The sequence below is a fragment of the Lutra lutra genome, chromosome 7 (genome assembly GCF_902655055.1).
Source record: "Lutra lutra chromosome 7, mLutLut1.2, whole genome shotgun sequence".
In the NCBI taxonomy this organism is placed as follows: Eukaryota; Metazoa; Chordata; class Mammalia; order Carnivora; family Mustelidae; genus Lutra; species Lutra lutra.
Window position 1 is genome coordinate 73349397 of NC_062284.1, and position 26682 is coordinate 73376078.

General features: G+C 47.1%; 1 protein-coding gene across 1 annotated transcript; it reads left to right on the plus strand.

Moving 5' to 3' along the window:
- Positions 1–10410: 10410 nt before the first annotated feature.
- ABHD4 (abhydrolase domain containing 4, N-acyl phospholipase B) lies at positions 10411–23706 on the plus strand. The gene is given in 8 exon segments (XM_047736219.1): positions 10411–10513; positions 14137–14225; positions 15472–15675; positions 15678–15843; positions 15992–16146; positions 18438–18549; positions 21320–21506; positions 22194–23706. Coding segments are annotated over 8 exon segments (1065 nt in total). The 5' UTR covers positions 10411–10451; the 3' UTR covers positions 22284–23706.
- Positions 23707–26682: the final 2976 nt, after the last annotated feature.

Consider the following 26682-nt stretch of genomic DNA (forward strand, 5'->3'; position numbering starts at 1 on the left):
CTGCGTACCGCTATAACCCAGCTCCACCCTCCCCGATTTGCTTCTTTGCGCAGGCGTATACGCGGTCCAGGGCGCGAAACAACTAACGCGCAGACGCAGAGTACTTCTACAGAAGAACGCTGCGGCCAGAGAAAATTAAAGCGCCTGCGCTATGGATCTGTCCCAGGGCTGAAGACGTGTACTCTTTTTGTCCTACTTCCGCGGTCAGGTTGGTGACGCCCACGGTTGTCTAGCAACTAGATACTGTAGGAGGAAGAGGGGGACAGGTTTTACAACGGACTGCGTGGCTAACCAAGGGTTCCGGCTTCCTTTGGTCCACCCACGTCTTCAAAGATTAACTGTTTTGGATCTGCTGTGAGGCAATTCCTCGCTCTCTCCGGGTTCGGTACCTACGCAGCCCTGGCTCTGTTAGGGGCAGATGTCTGTCCCAGATCATTAGAGCAAGTTAAGGTCTCCCGCAGGGAGAACCACCGCTGCTAATCACCATGCAGACACCAGTTTAGACTTGGTTATGGGGGGAGGGAAGTGTGGAACGGATGGAGGGAGGAATCTTGACCTCTACCTGGCCCTGAATTGGACTCGGGATCTAGCCTTGGGAGAGCTAACGAATAAGCGCGGTAGAATCCACAGGGATTCATTAATTTAGCATTTATAGGGCGCCTCCTCAGGACGTTGTGCCCAATTGTGGGTACCGTCCGGGAAATCAGATTCGGTCTTGAAAGGCCCGGTGTTGGAGGTGGGCACTGAAAGAAAACAGTCGATTAACATGCATACAGTAAATGATCAAATTTAGCAACCTTATACTCAACAAGCTGGCATCCTGAACCCGGTGTAATATTCCGGGATATCAGTGCTGGAAGGCCCGTAAGAGCATTTTCTGGTTCAAACCCTACTCCATCCAACTCATTTTGCAGAGGAAAGTGAAGGTTTATGGTTTTGTGTTTTAAATAAATGGAATTACCTATTTATATTTAAAGTTTTAACTTAAAAAAAATAAGATCCACTTTAATTTCTGGCTTTCGCTGCCCTTTTATTTTCACATTAATCTGACCTTCCAGCCCTACTTCTCTCATCTTTTAGTTACATGTCCCATGTAACCATGTGCTTTTTAAGCTTATTAACAACTGAGCTATCCTAGGTACTCAAAATTCCTAAAGCAGCAAGTGAAGACAAAGGTCCTTCATTTTCACTTTTTTTTTTTTAAGATTTTATTTATTTGACAGAGAGAGATCACAAGGCAGAGAGGCAGGCAGAGAGGCAGGCAGAGAGAGAGAAAGGGAAGCAGACTCCCTGCTGAGCAGAGAGCCCCACCTGGGGCTAGATCCCAGGACCCCGAGATCATGACCTGAACCGAAGGCAGAGGGTTTAACCCACTGAGCCACCCAGGCACCCCTCATTTTCACTTTTTATTTGTTAAAGTAGAAACTACATCAACGTCAACAAATGTACTGATTAGCAGTGGTGAGCAAAACTTTGCTTAGGACCTAGAAAGAAGAGAAATAAATCACGTCCTCAGAAAGCTTTAGAATCTATCTGAAAAATAGATTCATAGTCACACCCACAGAGATTTGAACTTAAGTTCAGCCTAAACTCTCTTATGTTGCTGAGAAGGAAAGGAGGGGGAAGTGAATAACCTGTGGGTTCCTATTTCAATATTATAAGGCAGGAAGCTTCAGTTTTTCTGACAAGTTGAACCTTTCTCCGGGCTTCATCAGCAAGTTAGAAGGTAGCTTCCTTACCAGTATTGAACTTCAAACTTTAAAGTCTAGGCTGATGCTTTTTAGTCATTCAGGAGTGGATTCCTCAGGGGCTTTCTATTCCATCAGCCAGGCTCCTTCCAGCGGTTTCTCCCTTATGTTTTGTCTGCCTTTGATCCATGTCAACTATCATCATTAGCATCTCCACAGTAACTCCCAAAGGGGGAAAGCAGAAGAAATGAAAAATATCAAGTTCACTTACTGAGCACATCCTTTTCTGAGACCTGCAAAGTCAAACACCAATATAATAAACTAAAGTTTTTCTGGACTATTTAAAACAGCAAGAAAAAGGTCTTGTTCTTTGTGCAGTTTATGATTCTATAATCACTGAAATATTTTTGACTGATCTGTCAATAGGAAATTGCTAATACTAGTACTGATTTCAATAGTTTAAATCAGAATATATGTAAAAATTCACATCCAGAATAATGGATAAGAGTGCTAGCTCTAGGGTCAGAGGGTCATGGGTTTGAATCTTGATTCTGCTATTTACTAATTGCCTAATCCATAACAAGTTAGTCTCATTTTTCTTTTCTCTGAAATGGAAATAACAATGCCAGGATGGCTGGAATGTTGTGTTAAAAAGAAAAGCACAGGCCCAAAATAGCACCTTAGGCTGACTCCCCACACCAGGAAATTAATATATAATCTAACTGCAATTTCAACCTCTCCCAGAAATGTAGTCTTAACTAGTCAGTCAGAACATTTTCAGTCAGCACCAGTGAGTCTGCCACATGGGCCATCTCCATGCACCTAGGGAAGATAAGACCCCTTGCTTTAACCACCATGGAAAAGTGGTCTGAACAATCCTTCCCTTCGGCTAATAACTTTCTTGCCCTACCTTCTTTCTATAAAAGCCCTCCATTTTGCAAAACTCCTCAGAGTTCTCCTCTATTTGCTAGATGAAATGCTCCTCAATTCATGAATCATTTTTTTAAAAAACCAATTAATCTTTAAAATTTACTTGGCTGAATTTTTTTGACAATCGTGAGGATTAAATGAGATGTTAACACTCAGCACTTAACATAGTATTTGACACACAGTAATGTTCTATAAACATTTGCTCTTAACAATCATTAATACTGGTAATTAACTATGCTTCCTCTGTATCTCTGACTAAAAGTTGGGCAAACCACAGAGTCCCAATATTTTGGGCATGCAAGAAATGGCACTGAAAAACTGCTGCTCAGATGGCTCAAAGGGGCAAAACAGATTTATAAATTGAAGATGGAAGTCAGAATAGACCTTAGGAGTTTTATTATAAAAATATTATTGGAGAAGAAAAAATTCCCTGTAACCATCTTGGTTTTATTGACCATGCAAATTAGACTTAAAAAAAAAAGATTAACAAGAGAAAATAAACAACTTTATTAACATATGCATCACATAGACACATGGGAATACTCAGTTATGAGTAACTCAAAGGGGCGGTTAGAACTTGGGCTTAAATCATGGTAAGAAACAAAAGTCAACTGAGTACATTTTAAAGATCTTACTGGCTTTATTTAATACTCATGAATCAGGCATATTCAGTCTAATAGAAAGGATTTCCAAGAAGCTATATAAAATGTAAGACTTTCATAGGCAGATGGGAAAAAGAACTAGGAAGTTATACTAGATAAAAAGCAGATTGGTGGGTGACTGGGCGGCTCAGTGGGTTAAGCCTCTGCCTTTAGCTCAGGTCATGATCTCAGGGTCCTGGGATCGAGGCCCCCATTGGGCTCTCTGCTCAGTGGGGAACCTGCTTCCCCCTCTCTCTCTGCCTGCCTCCCCCTCTCTCTCTGCCTGCCTCTCTGCCTACTTGTGATCTCTCTATATACAAAATAAATAAATAAAATCTTTTAAAAAAAGCAGATTGGTGATGTCAAGGTCATTTTCCTTTGGTGGATGGCAGGGATCTATCAGGCACATTTCCTGATGAAAGCTAATTAGGTAATTCCTGATTGATTCCATTTCTGGGAAAGCCAAAACTGTAACATTTGATGATGTGGGACCTATTATAAGTGACTCTATTTGGGGACTGTTGTCTTGTTTGTAGCAACAGCATTTTACCAAAAAAGGAATCACTTTTGAAGAAGTAACAACACAAAGGACTTTGAGTTTCTAGGGCACCAAATTGTGGAAAGGTAAAAATGTATGAGGGAATTAATAAAAATAAGGTTTAGTTAATAAAGTTCATTAGGTAGATTCCTCTGGTGCCCTCTCTGGGTTGATAAGGATCTAGAGTTCTTCTTTTCTTCCCTTATAAAGGCTGGAGGGGGGGGCACATTTACAAAGTTATGTCCCGCTTTTAGGCAAACAGGAAGAGGGCAGAGAGCTTTTCTTTTATCTGCTTCTCAGTTACCTTCAGCTCAAAATAATGCTTACGCTACAGTGATACATTTTGGGGTGGCATGTTCTGCTATTCAACACTCAAAATTTTAAAACAATAGGAAAGTAGAGGGGCAAGAGAGTCCCCCTACAAGCAAAGGCCACAACTTTACAGTAAGAAATGAAACCCCCTTTCCTTTTATATTTTAATATAAGAAATGTGTAGTCTTCACTTCTTTTCCTGTTGCAGGGCTCCTAAAACCCTAGTAATTTCTTAAGTGATGATAAAAGCACTAGTGTTACAGGATTTCTTTTCCTTCAGTGCCTGCTGTTCTCAGTCAGACAGCTTCAAGGAATGAAGAGGTAGACCGGATAAAGGGTGGTGGGGAGCAGAGCAAAGTTTATCGAGCCATAGTAAAGTTTATTGGGTGATAGTACAAAGCTCCCAAAGAGGGAGGGGACCTGAGAGGGTTGCCCCAAGTGTCTAAAGTTTTGGTTTTGTTTTTTTTTTAAGATTTTATTTATTTATTCATGAGAGACAGAGAGAGAGGCAGAGGGAGAAGCAGGCTCCCTGCTGAGTAGGGAGCCTGATGTTGGGATGTGGGACTGGATCCCGGGACTCTGGGTTCATGACCTGACCCAAAGGCAGACACTTAACCAACTGAGCCACCCAGGCACCCTAAGTCTAAAGGTTTTTATGGGCTTGTTGGTGAGTTATTTTAATCTGATTAACCCTCTGTGCACCTGTCACCCAATAAGGTTTTTGTCATCTATCTATAAAGTGGGAAAGGGTAGAGGACACCTTCCAGGGTGGTATAAAATCCTTTTAAGGGTGGTCTCTTTTTGGGGGTGGGGGGGTGCCACTTGTCACTGCCTGCCTCTCCTTCCAACTATCCTTCATTTACAAGGAGCATCATTTATTATAATATTTGGTTTTGTTCCCAGTTCCTGAAATAGCTCCAGAACAATAAGGTGAAAGGAATGCCATTTGTTATTCATAACAAGCCCTTTTCAACCACATTTGAATATAAGTTAATAAAGTGACTTTTGGGGCGCCTGGGTGGCTCAGTGGGTTAAGCCGCTGCCTTCGGCTCAGGTCATGATCTCAGGGTCCTGGGATCGAGTCCCACATCAGGCTCTCTGCTCAGCAAGAAGCCTGCTTCCCTCTCTCTCTCTCTCTCTGCCTGCCTCTCCGTCTGCTTGTGATCTCTCTCTGTCAAATAAATAAATAAATAAAAATCTTTAAAAAAAAATTTTTTTTAAATTAAAAAAAAAAAATAATAAAGTGACTTTTGGAAAGTCCTTAAGGGTAGGGACTGGTTGCCTGGGGAACCAACTCTATGATTTCAAGCTAGGTACTTTAAGCCACAACCCAAGAGGAGAGAGACGCGCTGGAGATTGAGTTCAATCACCAATGGGCAGTTGTTTAATCAACCATACCTATGCAATAAAGCTTCCATTTAGAAAGAAGGAAGGAAGGAAGGAAAGAAAGAAAAGGAAGGAAGGAAGGAAAGAAGAAAGGAAGGAAGGAAGGAAGGAAGGAAGGAAGGAAGGAAGGGAGGGAGGAAGGAAATGAGAAAACCTAACTAGAGGAGTTTGGAGAATTTGTGGGTTGCTGAGCACATCCAGGTGCTGGGAGGGTAGTACAACCGGGGAGGACATGGAGGCTCTGTGCCCTTCCCCCGCCCATACCTTGCCCTATGCATCTCTTCCATATCACTGTGCCTAAGTTGTGTCCTTTTATAACAAATCAGTGTTAAAAAATTCAACTGAGTAAATTTAAAAAATATTTTTTTTTATTAAACTTTATGCCCAACATGGGACTTAAATTCACAACTCTGATATCAAGAGTCGCATACTCCACTGCCTGAGCCAGCTGGGCCCCCCTCAACTGAGTAAATATAAAGATCTAGAGGTGCCTGGGTGACTCAGCCAGTTAAGCCTCTGCCTTTGGCTCACGTCATGATCCTGGGGTCCTGGAATCCAGTCCCATATTGGCCTCCCTGCTCAGCAAGGAGTCTGCTTCTCCCTCTCCCTCTGCTCCCCTCTGTGCTTGTGCTTTCTCTGTCAAATAAGTAAATAAAAATCTTAAAAAAAAAATCTCCTTGGCGTTATATGATAATTTTTGAATCACGGAGCATCCCATTTAGCAAATACAAGTGAGCTCCAAGGAGTCGTACAAAAACAGGAAGGTTTTTTAGGCCGGAGGACAGTGGGACAGGAAGCTAAAAGAGGATGATTTCAGGTAAGGTTACTTTCCCATAGGTGAAGTCCCAGGGTCTCAAACAGATTACCTCACTGACCAGGAAGTTCCAAAGACAACAACTGCAGTTAAGTATTAAGTCTTGGTGGGGTTTTAGCAAAAGTAACTCCATTTTAGAACTTGTGTTTCTTTTTAACACCAGTAATATAGTAAACTGTCTTCCTGGGTTCTATGAGCCATTTTAGCAGGTTACAGAACCTGAGGAGGGGGTTATGGGAACCTTCAATTTGTAGCCAGTTGGCAGAAGCACAGGTGACAACCTGGACTTGATTTTCTCCTGTTAATTTGTCCTGTCAGTTTGATTCTTTGTCCACCTAGAAGGTCAGAGGAAATTCTTCCTCCCTAACATAATCTTTGGAAGTCCCAAAAAGAGAACCTCTCAGTCTTTCACCCTAGCATCCAGAATCCAGTATATGTCTTTTGCAAGGGCAGAGCACTCCCCATGGTGTCATGGAGACTGAACCTATCACTGCATGAGCAACATCATCCAACAGAATTTTCTGTGATGATGTAAACGTCTTGGTGCTGTCCAGTATGGCAGCCACTAGACATACGTGGCTATTGAGCACTTCAAATACAGCCAATTGTATCTAAGAAACTTTTTCATTTTTTTCTAATTTAAATTTGTTGTAAAAAAACAAAAACAAAAACAAAAAGACACAGGCCCAAAATGGTTTCACTTAGACCAAATTCCAAACCCAAGCCTTAATATCTATTCTAGTTGCTGTTTCATCCTCTCCCAGAAATGTAGTCTTAATGGGTTAAGAAAGAATTTTTCCATTAATCCCAAGGAATCTGTCACATGGGCCCTCTCCCTCCCCCAAAAGAAGATAAGACCCCTTACTTTCCCTACTGTGGCACAGTGGCCAGATCAATGCTTTTGCTAATAGCTTTCTTGCTCACCCCCTTTCTGTAGAAGCCTTCCATTTCATAAATCTCCTGGAATTCCCCTCTATTTGCTTGATCAGATGCTGCCTGATTGATGAATTATTTATTAAAGGCAATTGGACCTCCAACATTTAACTAGGTTAAATTTTGTTTTCTAACAAACCTAAGTAGCCACATGTAATTAGTGACTATCATGTCGGACAGAACTACTTTAGAACTATTCCACTCAGTTCCCATGTTTAATCTAAGTCTCATGTCTTGTTCATAGCTCATTCAAAAGGCAGTGACACTCATTCGAAACTGAAGAATGCTCTATCCCTGCCAGGCCTGAGGTATCAGGTTACCAGCTCCACCCACTTCTAGAATATTTAATGTGACTTACAGGTACAGAAAAGAGGGTTTGTCAAAATTCATTTCCATCAATAAAGATCATATTAATACTTTAATCATCCATAAAATCACACATGATAGCAGTAGAAGGAAAATCTATTCTTTTGTACTTAATGTGTCTTGTCTTAAAGATAAGGAGAAAGAAATTACCTTACATTTCTTTCTCCTCAGAGGCCTGCCAAGAGCAGGCACTGAGAGCCTTCTCCACTCTATAATTCTAGCAGATCCAGCCCAATCCTAAATTATCCCAGCTCTGGGGACACCTTAAAGGACCTATTAACTTTGGTTATAAAAGGATTTTCCATACATACACGTTTCCTACTTCTGAGCGACCTCTTTTGTAAAGAATGGTTTAGCACATAGAAACATAATAAAACCGCCTCCTGAGATGAAGTCTAGAGAGATACAACCAGTTCCAGTCAGGTCATCCTTGCTGCAAAAAATTCTACATCTTACAGGTTTTCAGTAAAGGGAGAGATTTTGTTGCCCTATCTTGGAATGATGTAGCCCAGAATTTCCTCTATGGTACAATTCAGAATACAGCTCCCCAAGCCCTTGACACTTAGCATATTAGTTTATAGGTCACTGTTCACAGTATTAGTTTATAGGTCACTGTTCACACGCCTGCCTCCTAGCTAGACTTTTTATCCGTGTAGTCATCCAATAAGTAGACCCATGTATCTACTCTGAGCCACACCTACCACTCTGAGTCACCCTGTAGGTGCTGGCATCAGAGCAGAGAACAAAACAGACAACCCCATGTGAACCTTAAGTTCTAGTGGAGGGAAATATAATAAATGAGTAAACAAAAAGTCACAATAATTTCAGATGGTGATCAGTGTTACGAAGAAAATACAATAGAATGGTGTGATAGAGTGACTGGAGGTCTCTTTTAGACCCTGCGGTCAGGAGAGGCCTCAGAAGGGGGGAGGTCTGACCTGAGCTCAGAATCTAAAGTTGCCAGTTCTGCAAAGGGACAAATAGCCTCAGGTGGCAGCAGATGGTATTCTTAGAGCCTAACATAATGCTTGGCTTTGAACAAATTAATAATAATAATAATAAATTTTAGCTTAAATGTACTGTTCATTAGAATTATCTTGGTTAATCCTCACAACAAGACACAAGTCAGGGAAAGAAAATTAAGAGACGCTAAGTAACTTACCCAGGGGCATGTGGTGGGTATGTGGCAAAACCAAGATTACCCTTAAGCCAGACTTCTGACTCTAGAAACTATGCTTCTGATTAACCAATGAGTCTCACTGAGCTCCAGCATCTGAAGGGCTTCCTAAAAATACAGTTTTTAGCATCAAGCCAAACCAACTAATTTAGAATCTGAGAGGTTAAGGATTAGAAGCCTGAATTTTTAACAAGGCCTTCAGATGACTTTTATGCACACTAAAGTTTAGAATCACTGTGCTCTGTTGAAAGAATAAAATGAGACAAATCCTCTATTTGTACCGCTTTGCCCCACATCTTGCAAATTGCTAGGCCCCTAAACTCTATAAATGCCCATTCTCTTAAACTTTGAGCTCTTAGACTGGTAATCAGAGCAATTTAACACTTACAAAACAGAAGAAATCTCAGAATCTAAGACCTGCAAGAGGGTTAACCAAGAACACTTACAAACCCTTCCCCACGAGGATTCTCCCACCCACCCTTCACCACAGTTTGGTTTCAACCTAAGCAAGGGGATGACCTGAACCCCAACAACTCCAGGGATGTTAGGACTTGTTTACCACTTCAGGTAAGTTCTGGAGCCAGCCTCAACATTTGGCTCCACTGCTGAGCAAGCCTGAAGTACACTCAGGACCTAAGAGATAAGCCAGATGCCCCACACTCCATTCCAGCAACTTAAAGCAGCTAGGGCTTATAGTTCAGGGCCATTGATCCTCCAAATTTGGAAGCAGGAATCCTCCAAACAGGGGCAGCTAGGATCGAGTCCATTATTTCCTGGGAACTAGGTTGGGAAATCTCAGAGCAGAGGAACTGCATCTTGACATCTGTCGCTAAGGTTTAGGGTTGCCTGATAAAATTTCAGATGCCCACTTATGTCCCAAATATTGCACGGGATGTACTTATTCTTTTTTTTTTTAATTTACTTTTAATAAGTATTTATTTATTTGACAGAGATCACAAGTAGGCAGAAAAGCAGGCAGAGAGAGAGAAGGAAGCAGGCTCCCTGCTGAGCAGAGAGCCCGATGCGGGGGGGGGGGGGGGGGGGGGGGGGGCGGCTGGATCCCAGGACCCTGAGATCATGACCTGAGCGGAAGGCAGAGGCTTTAACCCACTGAGCCACCCAGGCGCCCCGGGAAGTGCTTATTCTTAAAAAAAAAAAAAAAAAAAGTGAAGTTCAACTTCAACTTTAGGCATCCTGTTTTTTTTTGCAAAACCTGACAATTTACTTGTCAGGCCCCCAGCCCCTTTGTAAGAAACATTCAACCAGTAGTATAGTTTCCACAAGCAACTTAAACATCACATTACAAGAAACTCCAGGAGGAGGCTATCAGAGGGGAGGGAGCTCTACGGGGAAGCCAAACAGTGTTTGTGAGCGTGCAGGAGTAGTGGGGTCACTTTTTAACTATGACAGACTGGAGGGCTGAAGAAGGTCCTGTGAGAGACCCAGCTCTCTCAGAACTGCCCGTCTCCCTCACTGTCCCCCCAAACCTGTGAGCAGGATTACCGTCCTATTCCGTGAGCCCCCAGAGCCCCCTCGGTGGGCAGGCGCAACCGGGCTAGACTACCAGCCAGGTTCAGAGCCCGCCTCCGCCCCCCGGCCCTGGCCACGCCCCACTTTGTTATCCGACCCTTTTCTGGGTCAGCTGGTGCTGGCGTCAGGCGGAGGGATGGGCTGGCTCAGCTCGACCCGGCAGGGCTTGTTTACTATGGCTGATGATCTGGAGCAACAGTGAGTTAATCCTGTGTCTTTCTCTTCCTCTCTCTCTCTCTGGGCCATGATCCCGGGACTGTCGGTGACTGAGGAACAGTTGTAGACACCTTCCCGCCTTTCCTTTTTCAGGTCGGCTTCATGGGAGGGCCGGGGTTTGCGTTTGCTTGCTTTGCTTTTGCCCAGAAGAGGAGGCAGCAGAGCTCGGGGAGCGATGGTAGATAAGCTTGCCTACAGCTGAGTGACTCTGACTTGCCACGGTAGTCTTCGCGATCGCTCCTCGCTCCTCTGGTCGCGGTACAGAGGGGATAGACTTAGTGGTGATGGCCCGGATCCCCCGAGGCAGCTCGTGGGATGCGGGCGCGGGGGTAGCAGTCAGCAGTCCAGTCTGCTCGTCGAGATTCCCCCCAGGACTGTGGTGGGAGCCGGGGGAGGGGCGGGGAAGGGCCTCTCCTAGCCGGGCAGGGAGAGGGCATGGGAAGAAGAAAAGGCTCCCGCGCTGGGATTGTCTGGAGTAATGGGCACGCAAGTTTCTTCGGCTCTCCACCGCTGAGACACTTAGCCAACCGCTTGCGATCCTCGTTGATAACGTTTTTAATCATCACAAGATCCTTAACGCCGTGGTTTCAGAATTACAGTTTTTGGGATTTGTTTTCACTCTCTCAAGGGCATCAGGTTTGGGATGCCACCTGTAGGCGGTGTGACTAGCAGTTCGCAGTCTGATAGAAGCAAGGAAAAGTTGCTTCCAGAAGAATGACTCAGCTCCCAGCCAAGCCTAGGTTTCACCACAACAGGGCCTTTCCTGGATCCTGTGTTCCTGCTCCTCAGAGCTGCAGAACTAGCAGCTTGCAGCACTAATTAACTTTATGGCCATAATAGCTTCCTGGGCTTGTAAGGAACTGCTTAGGAAGAGTTTTGCTTTCTAAAGATGACCTTCCCAAACGGAAATTTACAATGGCTACAATGACTTAGGGAAACACAGCTTAGAGCTGGTAGAGATGCAAGTAGCTCAGCTCCTTTTTACAGGTGAAGAAGTCGGTGCCCATGAAAGTTAGAGCAGATTGCCCAAGTCACAGAGGTCCAGAACAGGCTTCTGACCCAACACAGAACCCCTTCTGCCTCACCCACCACGGGGATAAAAGCCCTCTAGAGGGAAGAGACCACTCTGGCCAGGCTAAGTTCATGGCTGAGTGGCTTCTCTGCCTCTTGCCTCAATTTTCCACCCTAGCCCTCACCTCCCCAACAGTACTGGGGAGGTAACAATGAGGCAGGGACTATTTCCAGTGCTTTCGCTGTAACATTTTTAGTGAAGAGAGGAAACTAAAGCTCCTCCCTGAAGAATATCTGCTGAGCAGCCCGTGATACTATTGGCATCGGACATCTCGCCTCAGCACTCCTTTGGGCAGGTACAAGGCAAGGTAGGGTCCACATGTCATGGTCTGACTTGTCACAGCCTCTGATAGAGGGAGAAAGTTCATCTCTTAAGACTGGCAAAATTCTGCAGTTTTGGTGCCCATGCTTCGAGTCTATGATAAGGAATTCCAGCAGAGTACTACATGGGTTGAGTATCTTCATGGAATTGGATTGATTGCTACTGACAGCTCTCATCTGGCTGAAGTCACAGAGACACCACTCTCAGCCGCAACCTCAGGATTTCTTGCAGTCATTGACGAGTTGAATGGATGTAGGCAACTTATGACTTTTGGGGGAAAAGAACATTTGATGGGAGCTTATCTTATGTTAGGCATCATTCTGTGTGTTTCAGGGGCATAAACTCATTTAATCTTTATAAAGACCCTATGAAGTAGATACTGTTAACCCCCTTTCTCTTAAAGATAAGAACACAGAGGCTAAGTAATGTGCCCAGAGCCACATTGCTGGTAAGTGGCAGTGTCAGGATTAGAACTCTGGTCTTCTGATTTATTTCACACTCCCTTTCAGAAAACAGAGCGTGAAAGTGTGGTTATATACCATGGGTTTGAAAAGCTGAGCCTGGGGGCCCTGGCTGGCTCAGTAGAGCATGTGACTCTTTTTTTTTTTTTTTCTTTTTATTTGAGAGAAAAAGCATGAGTAGGAGGGAGGGGGAGAGGGAAAGGGAGAAGCAGACTTCCTGATGAGCAGGGAGCCCAACTGGGATTCAGTCCCAGGACCCTGAGATCATGACCTGAGCTCATGGCAGACATTTAGCCAACTAAGCTACTCAGGTACCCAGGCATGTGACTTTTGATCACAAGGTTGTGAGTTTGAGCCCCATGCTGAGTGTAGATATTACCTAAAAATAAGTAAATCAGTAAATAAACTTTTAAAATAATTCTCCTTCGAAAAAGAAAAAAAGAAAAAGCTGAGGCTAGAACTTCCAGAGGAACGGTACAGAGAAACCTGGATTTGAGATGTGGGCTCTAGCTCTGCTTCTTTTTCTAACTAGCTACTTAGCCACCTTAGGCCTCAGTTTCCTTATCTGAGAAATAAAGAGGCTGGACCAGATGACTCCTAAGGAGCCATCCTAATCTAAAAATCCTGCGCTTCAAATGATGTATCAGGATGTCCAGTGTGTGGCAAGAGGGATCGGTAATGGTTCCTCTCATTCCCCCACAGAACACCCGGCCTGACTATGTTCACAGACCCTTCCCATAGCTGGTGGTATCCATTCTATAATCCCCTTTATTCAGGCAGAGTTCAAGAAAAGAGAAATATCACATATGATGGACAAAGAATAATAAACTCATTTAGCACCAAATTTGTCCCAGGCACCTTCGGACCTGCCTTACATATCTAGATGCTCGAAGACCAGTTACGGTTATTTATCACACCAAAGCCATTCTGCTTGTAAATGATGATAGTGTGATGCAGAACCAGAGGGTTCCCCCCACCAAAAAAACCCTGGTGCTTTCAACCTCTGCCCTGAAACCTTAAATTTTCTTGGGAATAAAAAAGACAACAGAATGGATTATCATCATTTTACTGTGTGCCATTGGAGGTGAGGACGTATGTGAACTTTGTACACATTTTGTAATCTGGAAAACAAGGTCAGAGGCAACCTGGCAAGGCAGTCCCAACAGAATTTGAACCCAGGTCTCCTGCCTCCGGCTCCCTTCCTGTCCCATCTTGTTGTTACAGGCTGGACTGACTGACTGCCTGAGAGCCCAGCTGGGTACTGACCCCGCTGTACTTCCAGGGGCTTGGAAGAGGGCACACACAAACCCCAAGGCCCTGCCAGGAGGGCACGTGGCATGGGAATTTGTCCTACCCTAAAGGAACATACAGTCCTGGGCATGGCAAAAGATAAAGATAACTGAAACATTAGTTAATAGTTGGCTTTTTTTTCCCCCTTGTGATCTTGAACATTATGATAACCAGTAACAAAGGGGAGTTATAAAGCCCAAATGAGATAATACATGTGAAAGAGCTTTGCGAACTGTAAAGTGGGATTCACATGGTGCCCTGAGTATCTGTTGAAACAAAGGGCATGTTGTTAATTGCCATTTGCTGGGGAAAAGTAACAGTCTATCAGGCAGCAGGGAATTGCTGACTGCCATAGAGCTGGTCTCCTAAGCCTGGGGAACACCCTGATAAGTCCTGTAACTGTCAGCAAGGCTGGGAGCATCAATGTTGCCAGTGGGTATCACTGTGTTTCTTTGTCCCAGGCCTCAGGGCTGGCTGAGCAGCTGGCTGCCTGCTTGGCGCCCCACTTCCATGTCTCAGCTGAAGAATGTGGAAGCCAGGATCCTCCAGTGTAAGTAGAAGGGATGGCTGATCCCACCTCCATCAGGAGGCCCAAGGAGGATACAGATCTCCCCAGAGGCTCCTACACTGAGCCCACTGCTTCCTGACTATCAGCGCTTGGGGTGGAAGGAAAGGATGTCAGTGATCTGAGAGAAGATATTTGCATGGGGGACACCATATTGTACGATACTGTTTCTCGACAGCTCCTGCCCTATCCATCATGCTAATTCCTGACACATCTCACAACTTCACTTCAAACCCAATACCAGCTATGTCCACAAAACACACACACACACACACACACACACCCCACTACGCATTCTCCTTCTCTTCTTCTCCTCTGTTCCTCCCTGCTTCCTATTCTCCATCTTCTTCCAAACACATAAGCACTTCTCAGATTTATCACCTTCCTACCTAAGGCCCAGCAGCAGTCCTGTATTCTCTAATATGACCTTGCTTGTGTACCATTCAGTTAGGCCCACCAGTTAATCTGGCTGCTACGGTGACTTGGGATTCCCACGGGCCAACTCTCCTGGGCAGTATTATGTTGGGGCAGGGCATCCCATGATTGGCAGCAGCCACAGGCTCAAACAAGACCCTGGGGCCAGGTCTGCCCATATCTCCCTTATGATCCTCCCTGCCCCGGACCCAGTGCCCCAGCCGTGGATACCCTCTCTTCCTATGGGCCTGCGTGAGCACAGCTGCAGAACAGCCACAGCTTTCAAGCCTCCTCCCGGGGTCCAGGCAGCTTCCCCCAAGCTGCTCAGTCATGTAACTGTTATCATGCCCGCAGAGCAGCCACTGCCCACTGACTGTCTCTAAGAGGAATAAGCCTATGGCTCGTCCATACCCATCTCCCCCTCTACTTGCCTCAGCTCCAGTCAGAAGCTATCCCCACAGACACCCCCAGGGAGGATGCTTCTGTCCCTCCGTTGAGCCCCAAACACATACAGGTACGAGAGTAATGGATACAGGAGCTCTATGAGGTCAATGGGGTCACTCCCATACTGGGCCTGAAAGGGGCCAGACACACAATCTGGAGGAGTAAGATGGCTCCTCTAATTTCCTAGAGACTAGATAGCCTACAAATCACACTTGGAGTTGATCTCTTGGGGCATGTGGTCAGAGGGTTGTGAAAGGAAGGAGGTGAGGATGGTTGGGACAGGTTTGGCAATGGAGAGAGGAAGCTGAAGGACACATGACAGTGCTGTCAGAAAACAGTCTTCTTGCTCTGCCCTGCGTTCCCCTCTCTCCAGGCCTCCAGAACAAGTTCCTGGCCCGATATGTGTCCCTCCCAAACCAGAACAAGATCTGGACAGTCACTGTGAGCCCGGAGCTGAGGGATCGCACCCCCCTGGTGATGGTGCACGGCTTCGGGGGTGGCGTGGGCCTCTGGATCCTCAACATGGATTCACTGAGTGCCCGCCGCACTCTGCACACCTTTGATCTGCTTGGCTTTGGCGAAGCTCGAGGCCAACGTTCCCCAGGGACCCCGAAGGGGCTGAGGACGAGTTTGTGACATCCATAGAGACATGGCGGGAGACCATGGGGATCCCCAGTATGATCCTCCTGGGGCATAGTTTGGGAGGATTCCTGGCCACCTCTTACTCTATCAAGTACCCTGAAAGGTAAGGAGTCACCCCTCTTGCTCATGACCTAATTCCCACCGGCAACCTGACAATATTAGTTCCCAATGGTTCTCCTCTTCCTGGGCAAGTTAAGGGCTATGGTTCTTCCAAGCCCATACAACTTGCCTTTTACTTTTTCTTCCTTTAGAGTTAAACACCTCATCCTGGTGGACCCATGGGGCTTTCCTCTTCGACCAACTGACCCCAGTGAGATCCGTGCACCCCCAACCTGGTTCAAGGCTGTGGTGTCTGTCCTAGGGCGTTCCAATCCCCTGGCTGTTCTTCGAGTAGCTGGGCCTTGGGGTGAGTAGCCTGCAGATAAAGAAACTTTCTCCTTACACCAAGGCCATTCCATTCTAGAAGCCCCACTCTGTCTAGACTCCCACCGTGCCCTCTTGTCCATGAGAACTAGGAATAGGCCTAGCATTGTTATTTAAAGCTCTAAATCTGGACCAGATCTCTTTGTCTACAGTTTCAGAAGGTTCTTTTTTCCTTCATCCACATGCAAAAAGCTTTCCTATGTAGGGGACAGATGGAGTAGAACTAGGCAGAACTGTGTCTTGGCTAGACCCCCAGAGAGAGAGAACAGGGTCATGAAGGGACTCTTCCTCTGCTGAGGTCTTAGAGTACATGTATGAGTTTATGGCAACCTGTTGGTGACTCACCATGGTACCCGCCCCTATCAGATCTCGTCTCTGCAGCTCACCCAGAACCTGCAGGAGCCAGAGCTCCCAGCATAACCCAGAGTGCTAGGCAAGCCCCTCTAAACCGTGCCTACTCCAGTTCTGTGGGTGAGGAAAGGGAAGGAAGTTGGGGGGAGCCAGCCAGAGTAAGTAAAATTAGGAGGTCTTGGCCTTCTGACCTCATACTGCCAGCACTCCTCCTTTCCGGGGGTCGGGGAAGGGGTACTTTTTAATCTGATGAAGTAGAAAGCAGATTCCCTCTATAGAAAAGATAGGTGACCTCCTATCCTGTAATGATGGCTTTTGTATACATAGTGATGTATATGTAATGTAGCCAGTTACTGTAACTTAATTACCAATGGCTGCATAAGAGTATCTCTCAAGGCCCTTCAAGAGAAACAGAGTAACTCTGGAAAAAGAGGAAAAATGGATTTGAGGAGAAGGTAGGAGTTTGGGAAGAAAGGAAAGTTATTGAGACACACAGGTGCCAAAGAAGAATGATCAGAGAGCTGACCTTCCTAGCACTGCACACTCCAGCCAACCCTCTGTAGTCCTTTTCCAGGGAGCAGCCCTGCTCTAAGCGTTCTCCCCTTCTCTGGACTTGCATCAGGCCCGATTCATGCACGGGCCTCAGAGCCAGGATGGCTGAGCAGCTGGCTGGCAGCCACGGAGGAAGGCCAGGGCCCAGGGGACCCCAGCTATGCCTCCCTCTCACACCTCAGTCCTCATGCATGGAGAGAAGACCAGGAGAGAGATCAGAAGTTGACCATTAGGCCCAATTACTAGTCCATTGTGGGTACCCTCCTGCTTGTATGTGTGCTAGAAAGGAAGGTGAAGGGAACAGATTGCTCTAAAACTGCGGCCCAAGTCTGAGATGCTGGACTTAAGTTCACGTCTCCACTCGCATTCTATTACAGGCCTGCACTTGAGAGGACTCTGGGCAGGTAGTCGAGCTTCTTCTGTCACCTTCAGAAGAGTAAAAGGCCCTAAGGGTCTCAGAGTGCCTGGCTGACTTAGTCGCTAGAGCATGCAACTTTTTTTTCTTTTTTAAGATATTATTTATTCATTTGAGGGAGAGGGGGAGCACAAGGCAGAGGGAGAACCATACTCCCCACTGAGCAGGGAGCCTGATGTGGGGCTCCATCCCAGGACCCTGGGATCATGACCTGAGCTGAAGGCAGACGCTTAACCAACTGAACCACCTAGGCGCCCTGAGCATGCAACTCTCGATCTTGGGATTGTGAGTTCAAACCCCACATCAGAGATATAGAGATTACCTTTAAAAAAAAAAAAAATGCCTAAGGGTCCTAAGGGTCTCAGGGAGAGGCAACATAGCTCAAACTGTTTAAAAAAAAAAAAAGAAAGGCATCTCGGCCATGAGCTCTTTTCTTTTCCTTTTTTTTTTTTTTTAAGATTTTATTTATTTGAGAAAGAGAGTATGTGCGGTTGGGGGAAGAGGAGAGCGGGACACAAGCACTCCCACTGAGCACAGAGCCCAACGTGGGCTAGTCCCACAAACCCAAGATCGGGACCCAAGCCAAAATCTAGAGTCAAAAATTAGACATCCAGCTGACCGAGCCACCAAGGCACCGCTCAGCCAGGGCCTCTTACAGGGCTTGAGATCCTCAGAGGAAAAGAACTTGGGACTTGATGGAGCTGAGACTAAGCTGGTTCCATTGGGCTGTCTGCGGTCTTTGGTAACCAGCTGACTGACTCCCTTGCAGTCCTCTGGGGCTCCAGATAGCTCACAGTCTGTCCGCCACTATAAAATTAAATGTACAGAGCACACAAACCCGTAGAGAAATAACATTTGGTGTAAGTTGTTCGAACATGCACATGCATGTCTTCCCGCACCACCACCACCCCTGTCCCCCAGACTGGCCACTCCCATGTTTTTCTCTCCCCTTCCAGGGCCTGGCCTGGTTCAGCGATTCCGGCCGGACTTCAAGCGCAAGTTTGCAGACTTCTTTGAGGATGATACTATATCTGAGTATATCTACCACTGCAATGCTCAGAATCCCAGGTGAGGGGCCTCCCAGGGCCAGCTCAGAGTGGACGGGTGTGGAGATGAAACTCCAGCTGCTGGCCACACTCCAGAACTGTCCCAGGACCATTCTCTGCGGCATTTCTTCTTGCACAAAGCTCTCATTCAATTAGGGAAACAGGGGCGCTTGCAGGCTCCATTATTTCCAGAGACCTCCCTGGGGAGAGGCACAAAGGGATGGAGAAGATAATAGATTGCTTAATCATGCTGCCCATCTCTAAAGGAAGACTCTTAACTCTTCCCTGGAGATAGGCAGTTAGCCTGGCAGGGAAGAGTCTGGAAAACATTTTAAAAGTTTGGTTTGTTTGTTTGTTTGTTTGTTTTAATTGAAAAAGTGAAATGAATATGGTATTTTTTTAAAAGTCAGGGAAAAAAAAAGTCTTCTCCATTGCAGCCTGAAGTTCCACAAATTCTGTTGCTATTTCCAGTCTGAGATACTATGTGACACTGCTTCAGAGAACCTCTTTGTGTATCTTCCTTCACACACATACGTGACTATATCTAAAATACCTTCCTACAAATAGAACTGCAGATGGAAAGAGTGTGCATCTTAAAATTTCATTATGTGCACCTTGAAATACTCACTATTGGGATAGGAATTCCTTCCATACCCTTTTGGATATTGGGAGGTGTCCCCAAATCTGGAGAAGTTTCAGTCTTTGTTCACACAGCAGGCCCCACAAGCCCGCTGATCTGCAGTCTTGGCAGCTGAGAGGCAGGGAAGTCGTCTTCTACCCCAGGCAGTGCCCTGTGAGCGGCTGACTCGGGAGGCTGTGTTGGTGGCACTCCTCTGGAAGCCTCACCCAGCCTGCTGGGAGGCGTCTGGGGGAAGTCAAGGTCACTGGAGCAGCAGCCCTACCCCGCCTCATTCCAGGCCTGGCCAGGTCACCCGTGGTGAGCCCAAAGCTGTGAAGACAGTAGGGGTTGCATTGCAGCAGGTGCTGTCTGAGCACTAGCTTCAAACCCAGCAGGCTTTGGGGCAGCGTGGGAACTGTGTCCCCAGCATCCTGCAGGAGCTCCGCTAATTGAAGTGTCCCGCTTCAGCAGCGGCATTGAGACTCCGCTCAGCAGTCGAATCAGGTAGCCCCTGCTTCCTGCTCTTGACCCCTGTCTCAGCCCCCACTGGGCCCAGTGCCAGTCTTCCTACCCACTCAAGGCCCAACCCCAGCTCCCTGCTCAGAACTTCCCCAGTCCCAGACCTAGTTGCGTGGAATGAATGGCCTCCTGATGTCAGTCTCAGAATGTATAATCGTGCAACTCCTTCGGGTCCTGGGGGAAGCAGAGATGACATCAGCGGTCATCAGGCCTCTCCCCACAATGCCATCACTCAATTTTATAACCGCCCGAGTGTTTCTGAGTTGTAACCCTGGCATGCTCATGGTAACTCTTACCCATTCCTTGGAAAGCATGAAATCCAGCCAGAGAAAAATATTTGGGGTTACCTACTTGGCTTCACCTCATCTTAGGGGCCTTGTGCATATTTTCATTTTCCTCAGTGAATAAATAAAGAGGATATAATTCTCTAATTTGTAGATAAAAAAATTAAAGTGTACTCTGGTTACCTGGCTTGCTAAGAAAACAGGTAGGATTTGAATTCACATCTCTCCGACTCCAAAGTCCGTAATTCTCCACCATGCTGCTATGTCTTATAGAGGAACTCTGTTTTTTATGGTCTGTGCAAAACTTAAGCTCACCTTCCTCCCAGGGTACGATACAGGAGGCTGGGAGACAATATCCAAACAGGCTGGGCCTGGAAGGCAGCCGTCTCCCGAACCTCCCGTCCCTCCTGCCTCCCACAAAAACTGCAGAGCAGCCCAGAAGGTCGGCTTTCATCTCAGCCTTGCAGATCCCTCCTGCTGCTTCTCAGTCAGCGCTGCCTAAGGAAGTGGCCAGGGAGCAAAGTAGATTAGATCAGCCCCGCTTCCCCCACTGGGTCCTCTGGAGACCAGTGTTCCATTCCAGAGTCTCGTCAGGAAGCCCTTGGCACTGCTCGTGTTTGCTCCTCACAGTGCCCCTCACATGAGCCCCTCTCCTCTCTCTTCCACCCCTAGCAAGCTAAGCCCTCTTTGTCCGTTCACATCCTTTCATAATTCTTGAGAAATATGAAGTTAAATAACCATATCATTAGCTATTTATTTATTAAAAGATGTATTTATTTGAGACAGAAATAGCATGAGTGGGAAGGGCAGAGGGCGAGGGAAAGAATCTCAAGCAGACTCTGCCCTGGAGCAGGGAGCCCAACGTAGGGCTCGACCCCAGGACCCCGAGATCATGACCTGAGCTGAAACCAAGAGTCAGACACCCAACTAACTGTGCTCCCTGGGTGCCCCTTTATTTGCTTATTTTTAATAATTAGCTACGTAATGCCTACCTCCCCAAAGCATGAGAGAGTTGTGAGCACCGGCAGGGCCGGCACCACCTCTGTCTGACTCGGATGTCCCCACTCTCCACCCAGGGCACGACATGGGAATATCTGTTGAGTAAATGTGAACCCATTGCATCTTTGGACAGTTGTCAGCGTCAGTTTTCCCAAGTGCGTCTCTAGCTGTCTCCTGCGCTGGGAGGTCTCCGCAGCTTGGGACCCGTCTTCTCGTCCCAGTATTTCCTGAGCCAGATGCAGGGTCCCGGGAGGAGTACACACATGCCGGGGTCCGTACCCCCGTCCCCAGCCTCCGAAGAGCCCGCACACGGGCACCGGACGCGGCGGGGTTTACTCTGGGCGTGGCCTCACTGTGTTTTGCTCCTTCAGCGGGGAGACGGCGTTCAAAGCCATGATGGAGTCCTTCGGCTGGGCGCGGCGCCCCATGTTGGAGCGGATTCACTTGATTCGCAAAGATGTGCCCATCACCATGATCTACGGGGCCAACACCTGGATAGATACCAGCACAGGGAAGAAAGTAAAGATGCAGCGGCCGGATTCCTACGTCCGAGACATGGTATGTTTGTTGGCCAGCCAAGGAGCAGGACTGAGGTAGAATTGTGCGGTGATTGTCGGCACACAGCAAGGAACTCTGGGTCTAGAAGAGCCTCGGGATGGGGACGGGGGAGCCAAGAGTCAGGGGCAAGAGGAGCGGGTGGGTTCAGATTACGCAGTGGATTTGGAAGGGTTGACTCTGTGATACTATGATTAGGGGGTTCTCCCTTCTGTGGCATCCGGTTCAGCTGAATGACAGGTTCTTGTTCAGTGCTACCACACTGGACCCCCTGGACCACCCCAAAACCAGTGCCATGAACAGTAGAGCAGGTGGTAGAGGCTGCCTTCATGAAGCCTTCCCTTTTTCTTGCCCCTCTCGCCCCTCATTTGCTAAGGAGTGTGCTTAATGAAGCTGGGGGCCACCTACGGCCCTAGTGTACCAGACTCGTGGATGAAATGGGATGGCAGTGGGGCCGCGTTGAAGGAGGTACAGTGAACAGTCAGAGGAGAACCAAAATGGGATGCTGGGATTCGTTGACCCCCACAGGAAAGTGCTGAAATTCTAGGAGAAAGGTGGAATGTTATTTCTGATAAGTGCTCCCAGGTGATAGGCAAGCAGGTCTACAGGAGAAAGAAATGGTGTGCCAGCTGCCCAGTGCTCGGAATAAAGGGCCTTCCCACCTGTATTGGGCTCCTTCTCTCCCCACAGGAGATTGAGGGTGCTTCGCACCACGTCTATGCGGACCAGCCACACATCTTCAATTCTGTGGTGGAAGAGATCTGTGACTCAGTTGACTGAGCTGCTGCCCCTGGAGGAAGAGGAGAAAGCCAGAGAGCCGCTCTCGCCTCCCTGTCCGCTTACTCGTCCCTGTGTCCTTTCCTCACCAACTAACATGTGCCAGCCAGGCAGTCTTGGGCTGTCCCCAGGGCAGGACCACAGTGAAAAAGAGCACTCCCGAACCCACACGAAGGGTTGGAGGCTGAAGCTGCACGAGGCCTTGAGCACCCCACCCCGGGGAAGAACATAAAGGGTTGCATAGTGCCACCCATTCTCTCCATGCCAAGTGTTACCCAGATGGTGGTTGTGACAGGATCGCACTGAGCCACATTCCCTCCCCGTGCCAAAGGTGGGGTGGGGGCGGCCTCTTCCCCTGGGTGAGGGAGAGGCTCCTGGCAGCCTTTCCCAGCTCTGGAGTGTTTGTGGGGATAGGTTCCAAGCAAAAGCATCCTCCTCCATCACCCCCAGCCTCCATTCCATGCCAGTTTTGTCCAGAGTCTGGTTGGGAGCTAACTACCAACTAACTACTAACTTCTTAACTACCAAGAGCAGGTCTCAGAGCGCCCTTGACCTGTGAGGTCCCTCCCACGACCTAAGGAAGTCCTGTCCAAAGCGCTCATTAACAGATGAGGAACAGGCCAGGGCAGGACATGGCTGGCCCATGGAGATACAGCTCTGCTCTGGGAGAGCTAAGGCTCGAACCCAGGTCTGCTGACACCCAGTACTCACTGGAGACTCCATTTTGCTAAAGTTCAAGGCAGACACCATTGCCATGAGGCTGGTCCTAGTCACTGGCCGAGGGTAAGCCCATCCCTGTCCCACTTTCTAGCCCCATTGTGCAGGCGTGCTGTTGTCCGGCCATGTGTCTCGGCCCTGGCTGCCTAAGCGGGGGACACTCAAGTGCTTCCTTCCCTGCCCCCTCATCCTCCCAACTGGGAGGCCTCTTGGCCTCCCTCTGTGCCTTGGGCCCTAAAGCCCCACCTGTAGGATAGAGCAAAGATGGCCCCTGGTGGAGAGATAAGGGAAAGGCCCTTTAACCCCAGGGCTGTCTGGATTCCTTGTTCCCGCTAGTATCCACGGAGTTTTTCTACCCTGCCCATGGTCTGATGGAGAGCCTCAAGCCAGCAGTTCCCTGTCCTCATCAGCCACAGGATGGTTCTCACTGCCTGGCCCTCTATCCCTGCCATCTGTCCCATGGTCTTCAGCTCCTCCCACCCCCAACCTACCTGTCACTGTCTCCCCGGGGGCTGGTTCCAGGTGCTGCTCTGAGGTTCTGGGCCATGGGCTGGGCCTGGCCCCAGAACCAGGGCAGCTTCTGTCTGCCCCTTGAGTTTTGTAAAGCCGACCCTTTCACCAGAATAGTATTAACTCCTGGTGCTTTGTACTACTGGTCCAGCTGCCTTGGGCTCCTTTTCTATATTAATAAAGAAATGAGTAAAAACTGGAGGCAGTGATGTTTGAAGCTCTGACAAGAGTGATGGGTGGTGCCTGAGTCAGAGAAGGGGGCCAGAGAGCTACCTGCTTCCACGCCACCCCCTCCTGTTTTTTTTTTCCCCAAGATTTTATTTATTTATTTGGCAGATAGAGATCACAAGTAGGCAGAGAGAGAGGAGAAAGAAGGCTCCCCACCGAGCAGAGAGCCTGATGCAGGGCTCGATCCCAGGCCCCTGAGATCATGACCTGAGCCAAAGGCAGAGGCTTAACAACTGAGCCACCCAAGCGCCCCTGAAAGTTCCATTTTCTGCTTACTCCAGAACCACTTCTCTTTGGGAACCTGCATAACATGCTGACCTGATTTTCTTGAACCCAACACAACGCAGACACATTCCTCAGGACCACAAGCAAGAAGAGTCTGAGAAAGGGCCCCCATAGTACCCTGTTTACATTCCCAGGCCCACACACACGTATGCACGTACACACACACACACACACACACACACACCACACACACATTCCATCTGACTGGGTCATTCCTAATGTTCTCAGGGCTGGGACTAAGAAATCACTATGACTATCCCACTTGTCTACACCTTTCCCGGTGGGTTCTAAGGATTTGGGGTACCGTTCACTCTATAACTTGGGTTGCTGAAAGGCCTAGCAGTCTGCAAGGAGAGATTCCACAAACAGACATAGAGGACTGAGAAACCCAAGACTGGGGAGGTCCTGCCCTATTCAGTAGCTAGCAGGGAATGTGCTAAATTTAACTTCCTTCTTGGGACAGACAACAAAATATGCGTGCTAAAAATGCAGTCTGGTTTCATTGCCAAAAACATGGTGAAATCTTGGTGAATACATCCATCTGCTCTGTCACACGGTCAACCTGTGAGTGCAGGTGCATGCAGTTCAGGACCAGAAAGAAAGTAACCCTACCGGCTGATAGCAAGCACAGGTTGCCATGATCAGGAGAAACGTCACTCCTCTCATCATGTGACCTCCCAATTCATACAGGGTCCTCCTGGATAGGGTCTGGAAAGTCCTTTTTCTCCTTATCCCTCCCTTCTCTGCCTTCCCCGCAAAGTCTTCATCTATCTTGCAGAAGCAAGCCAGACATGAGATTTTTGAGGGTCAGAACTGAAGCCCATCCGGATGAAATAGCTCAAAACAAACCATCTTTTCTCTTGTGAATGTCGACTGTTCTTCATAGCATAAATTCAGCATTATTATGCTAGAAATGTCTTTGTCTTTATCCTACTAAATATCACTCTTCAGGACAGTTGAGAAGAAAAGACAATCCCATCCTGACATTTCCACGGGAATAATGCGTCCTTCGGTAGAGTACCCAGGAGGATAGAGTTTCATTGATGCCAACAGAGGCACACAGCCCTCCCTCCAACCCAGGAGGACGAGACCCCATTCTCTTAGTTGGTAACTCTGTAAGAGGATAGGAGGCCAGCCCTGGCCTTGTGAATGATTAAGTTCCTTCCCCAAGTGTACTCTGAGGCCTGAGATAGAACTTGTTGTAATTTGGCAACCTCGTATTTTAATTGAGCCATCTGAGAACAAATTACACAAGCAAAAGAAACCTGGGACATGCTAGTTACTACAGAGGACTCTGAAGGACTTGTGGTTGTGGTGATATTTTCAACTACCCAATTCGAAGAGTGACTGGAAAAGAAAGAGCATGAGGCTGGACAACCTGACAACTAAGGCTAATGTCACAGACCAGGATTGGGGGGACTGCTTGTGGCCTGTGACAGAAGATTTATGGGCCTCTGATAAATGACAAGGGAATTAACACAAAGCCTGGGCATCATAGACCTCCTAAAATTTTGGAGGAAAGGGAAAAGCGTCCAAAGAGAACTGCAAAACCATATATTCTAGCTGTGGTTTCCCACATGGGTCTGTGGACTGGAGCTGGTCCATGACAAAGGATTTCAGGTCTACAGTGAAATAACACTTTTTTTCAATATTACTAAATTTTGAAATTAAGTCCTTTCTAGCCTTTTCAGGATGAAATTATTGTTCTTCTATGAAAAGATGATGATATTCTAAGATTGCGTGGGGGTGGGAGGAACTGTCATTTCTTGTTGCCAAACACATTAATTTGGGGGATTTTTCTCCCCGAAATTTTAATTAATTTTAGTAAGATCCTAAAGTCTGGGAAGTGCTATATTATAGAAGACCAGAATGGGGAGCGCCTGGGTGGCTCAGTGGGTTAAAGCCTCTGCCTTCGGCTCAGGTCATGATCTCAGGGTCCTGGGATCGAGCCCCACATCCAGCTCTCTGCTCAGTGGGGAGCCTGCTTCCCTTCCTCTCTCTGCCTACTTGTGATCTCTGACTGTCAAATAAATAAATAAAATCTTTAAAAAAAAAAAAAAAGAAGAAGAAGAAGAAGACCAGAATGGGAATTTGAATTTTATCACAAGAAAATAAATAGATTATAAGGAGCTTGTGACTGGTGGATGACCCAGGAAAGATAACAGGGCTCAGAGGAAGTAGATCTAATTACAGTTTTCAACAGTAGTGTATATGTCAAAAAGGAAATCACAAACCTTCCAAAAAGAAGCATTTGGCTGCGGATAAAAGAAGAAGCAAACAGGAAATAAAACCTGGTAGGAGTACAGAATAGATGTTAAAATAAACAGAGGACATGGGCAATGCTTTTTTAATTCAGATGGTAAATGTGATCTAAGGCAGGATATAGCTGTGCCAGAGGTCACAAGCATCAGGACATCAGCTCTTTTTGCTAGAAGTAGAGCACCTGGTACATTTTTGCCCTGCTAACAATTTCACGTGCTAGAATGTTGAAGGAAGATGGCCAGATGCAATTTTTACAGATTTTGAGAAGTCGGATCTTAAAATGTTCCAAGGAAAATTACCTAAGGGGCCCAAAAGGGACAGCAAGTTCTCAAATGTGAAGTTCTAGTAGTTTTCTCTCAAAGGATCCTGCTGAGGAAGGAAGGAGGGCTTCACCAATCAG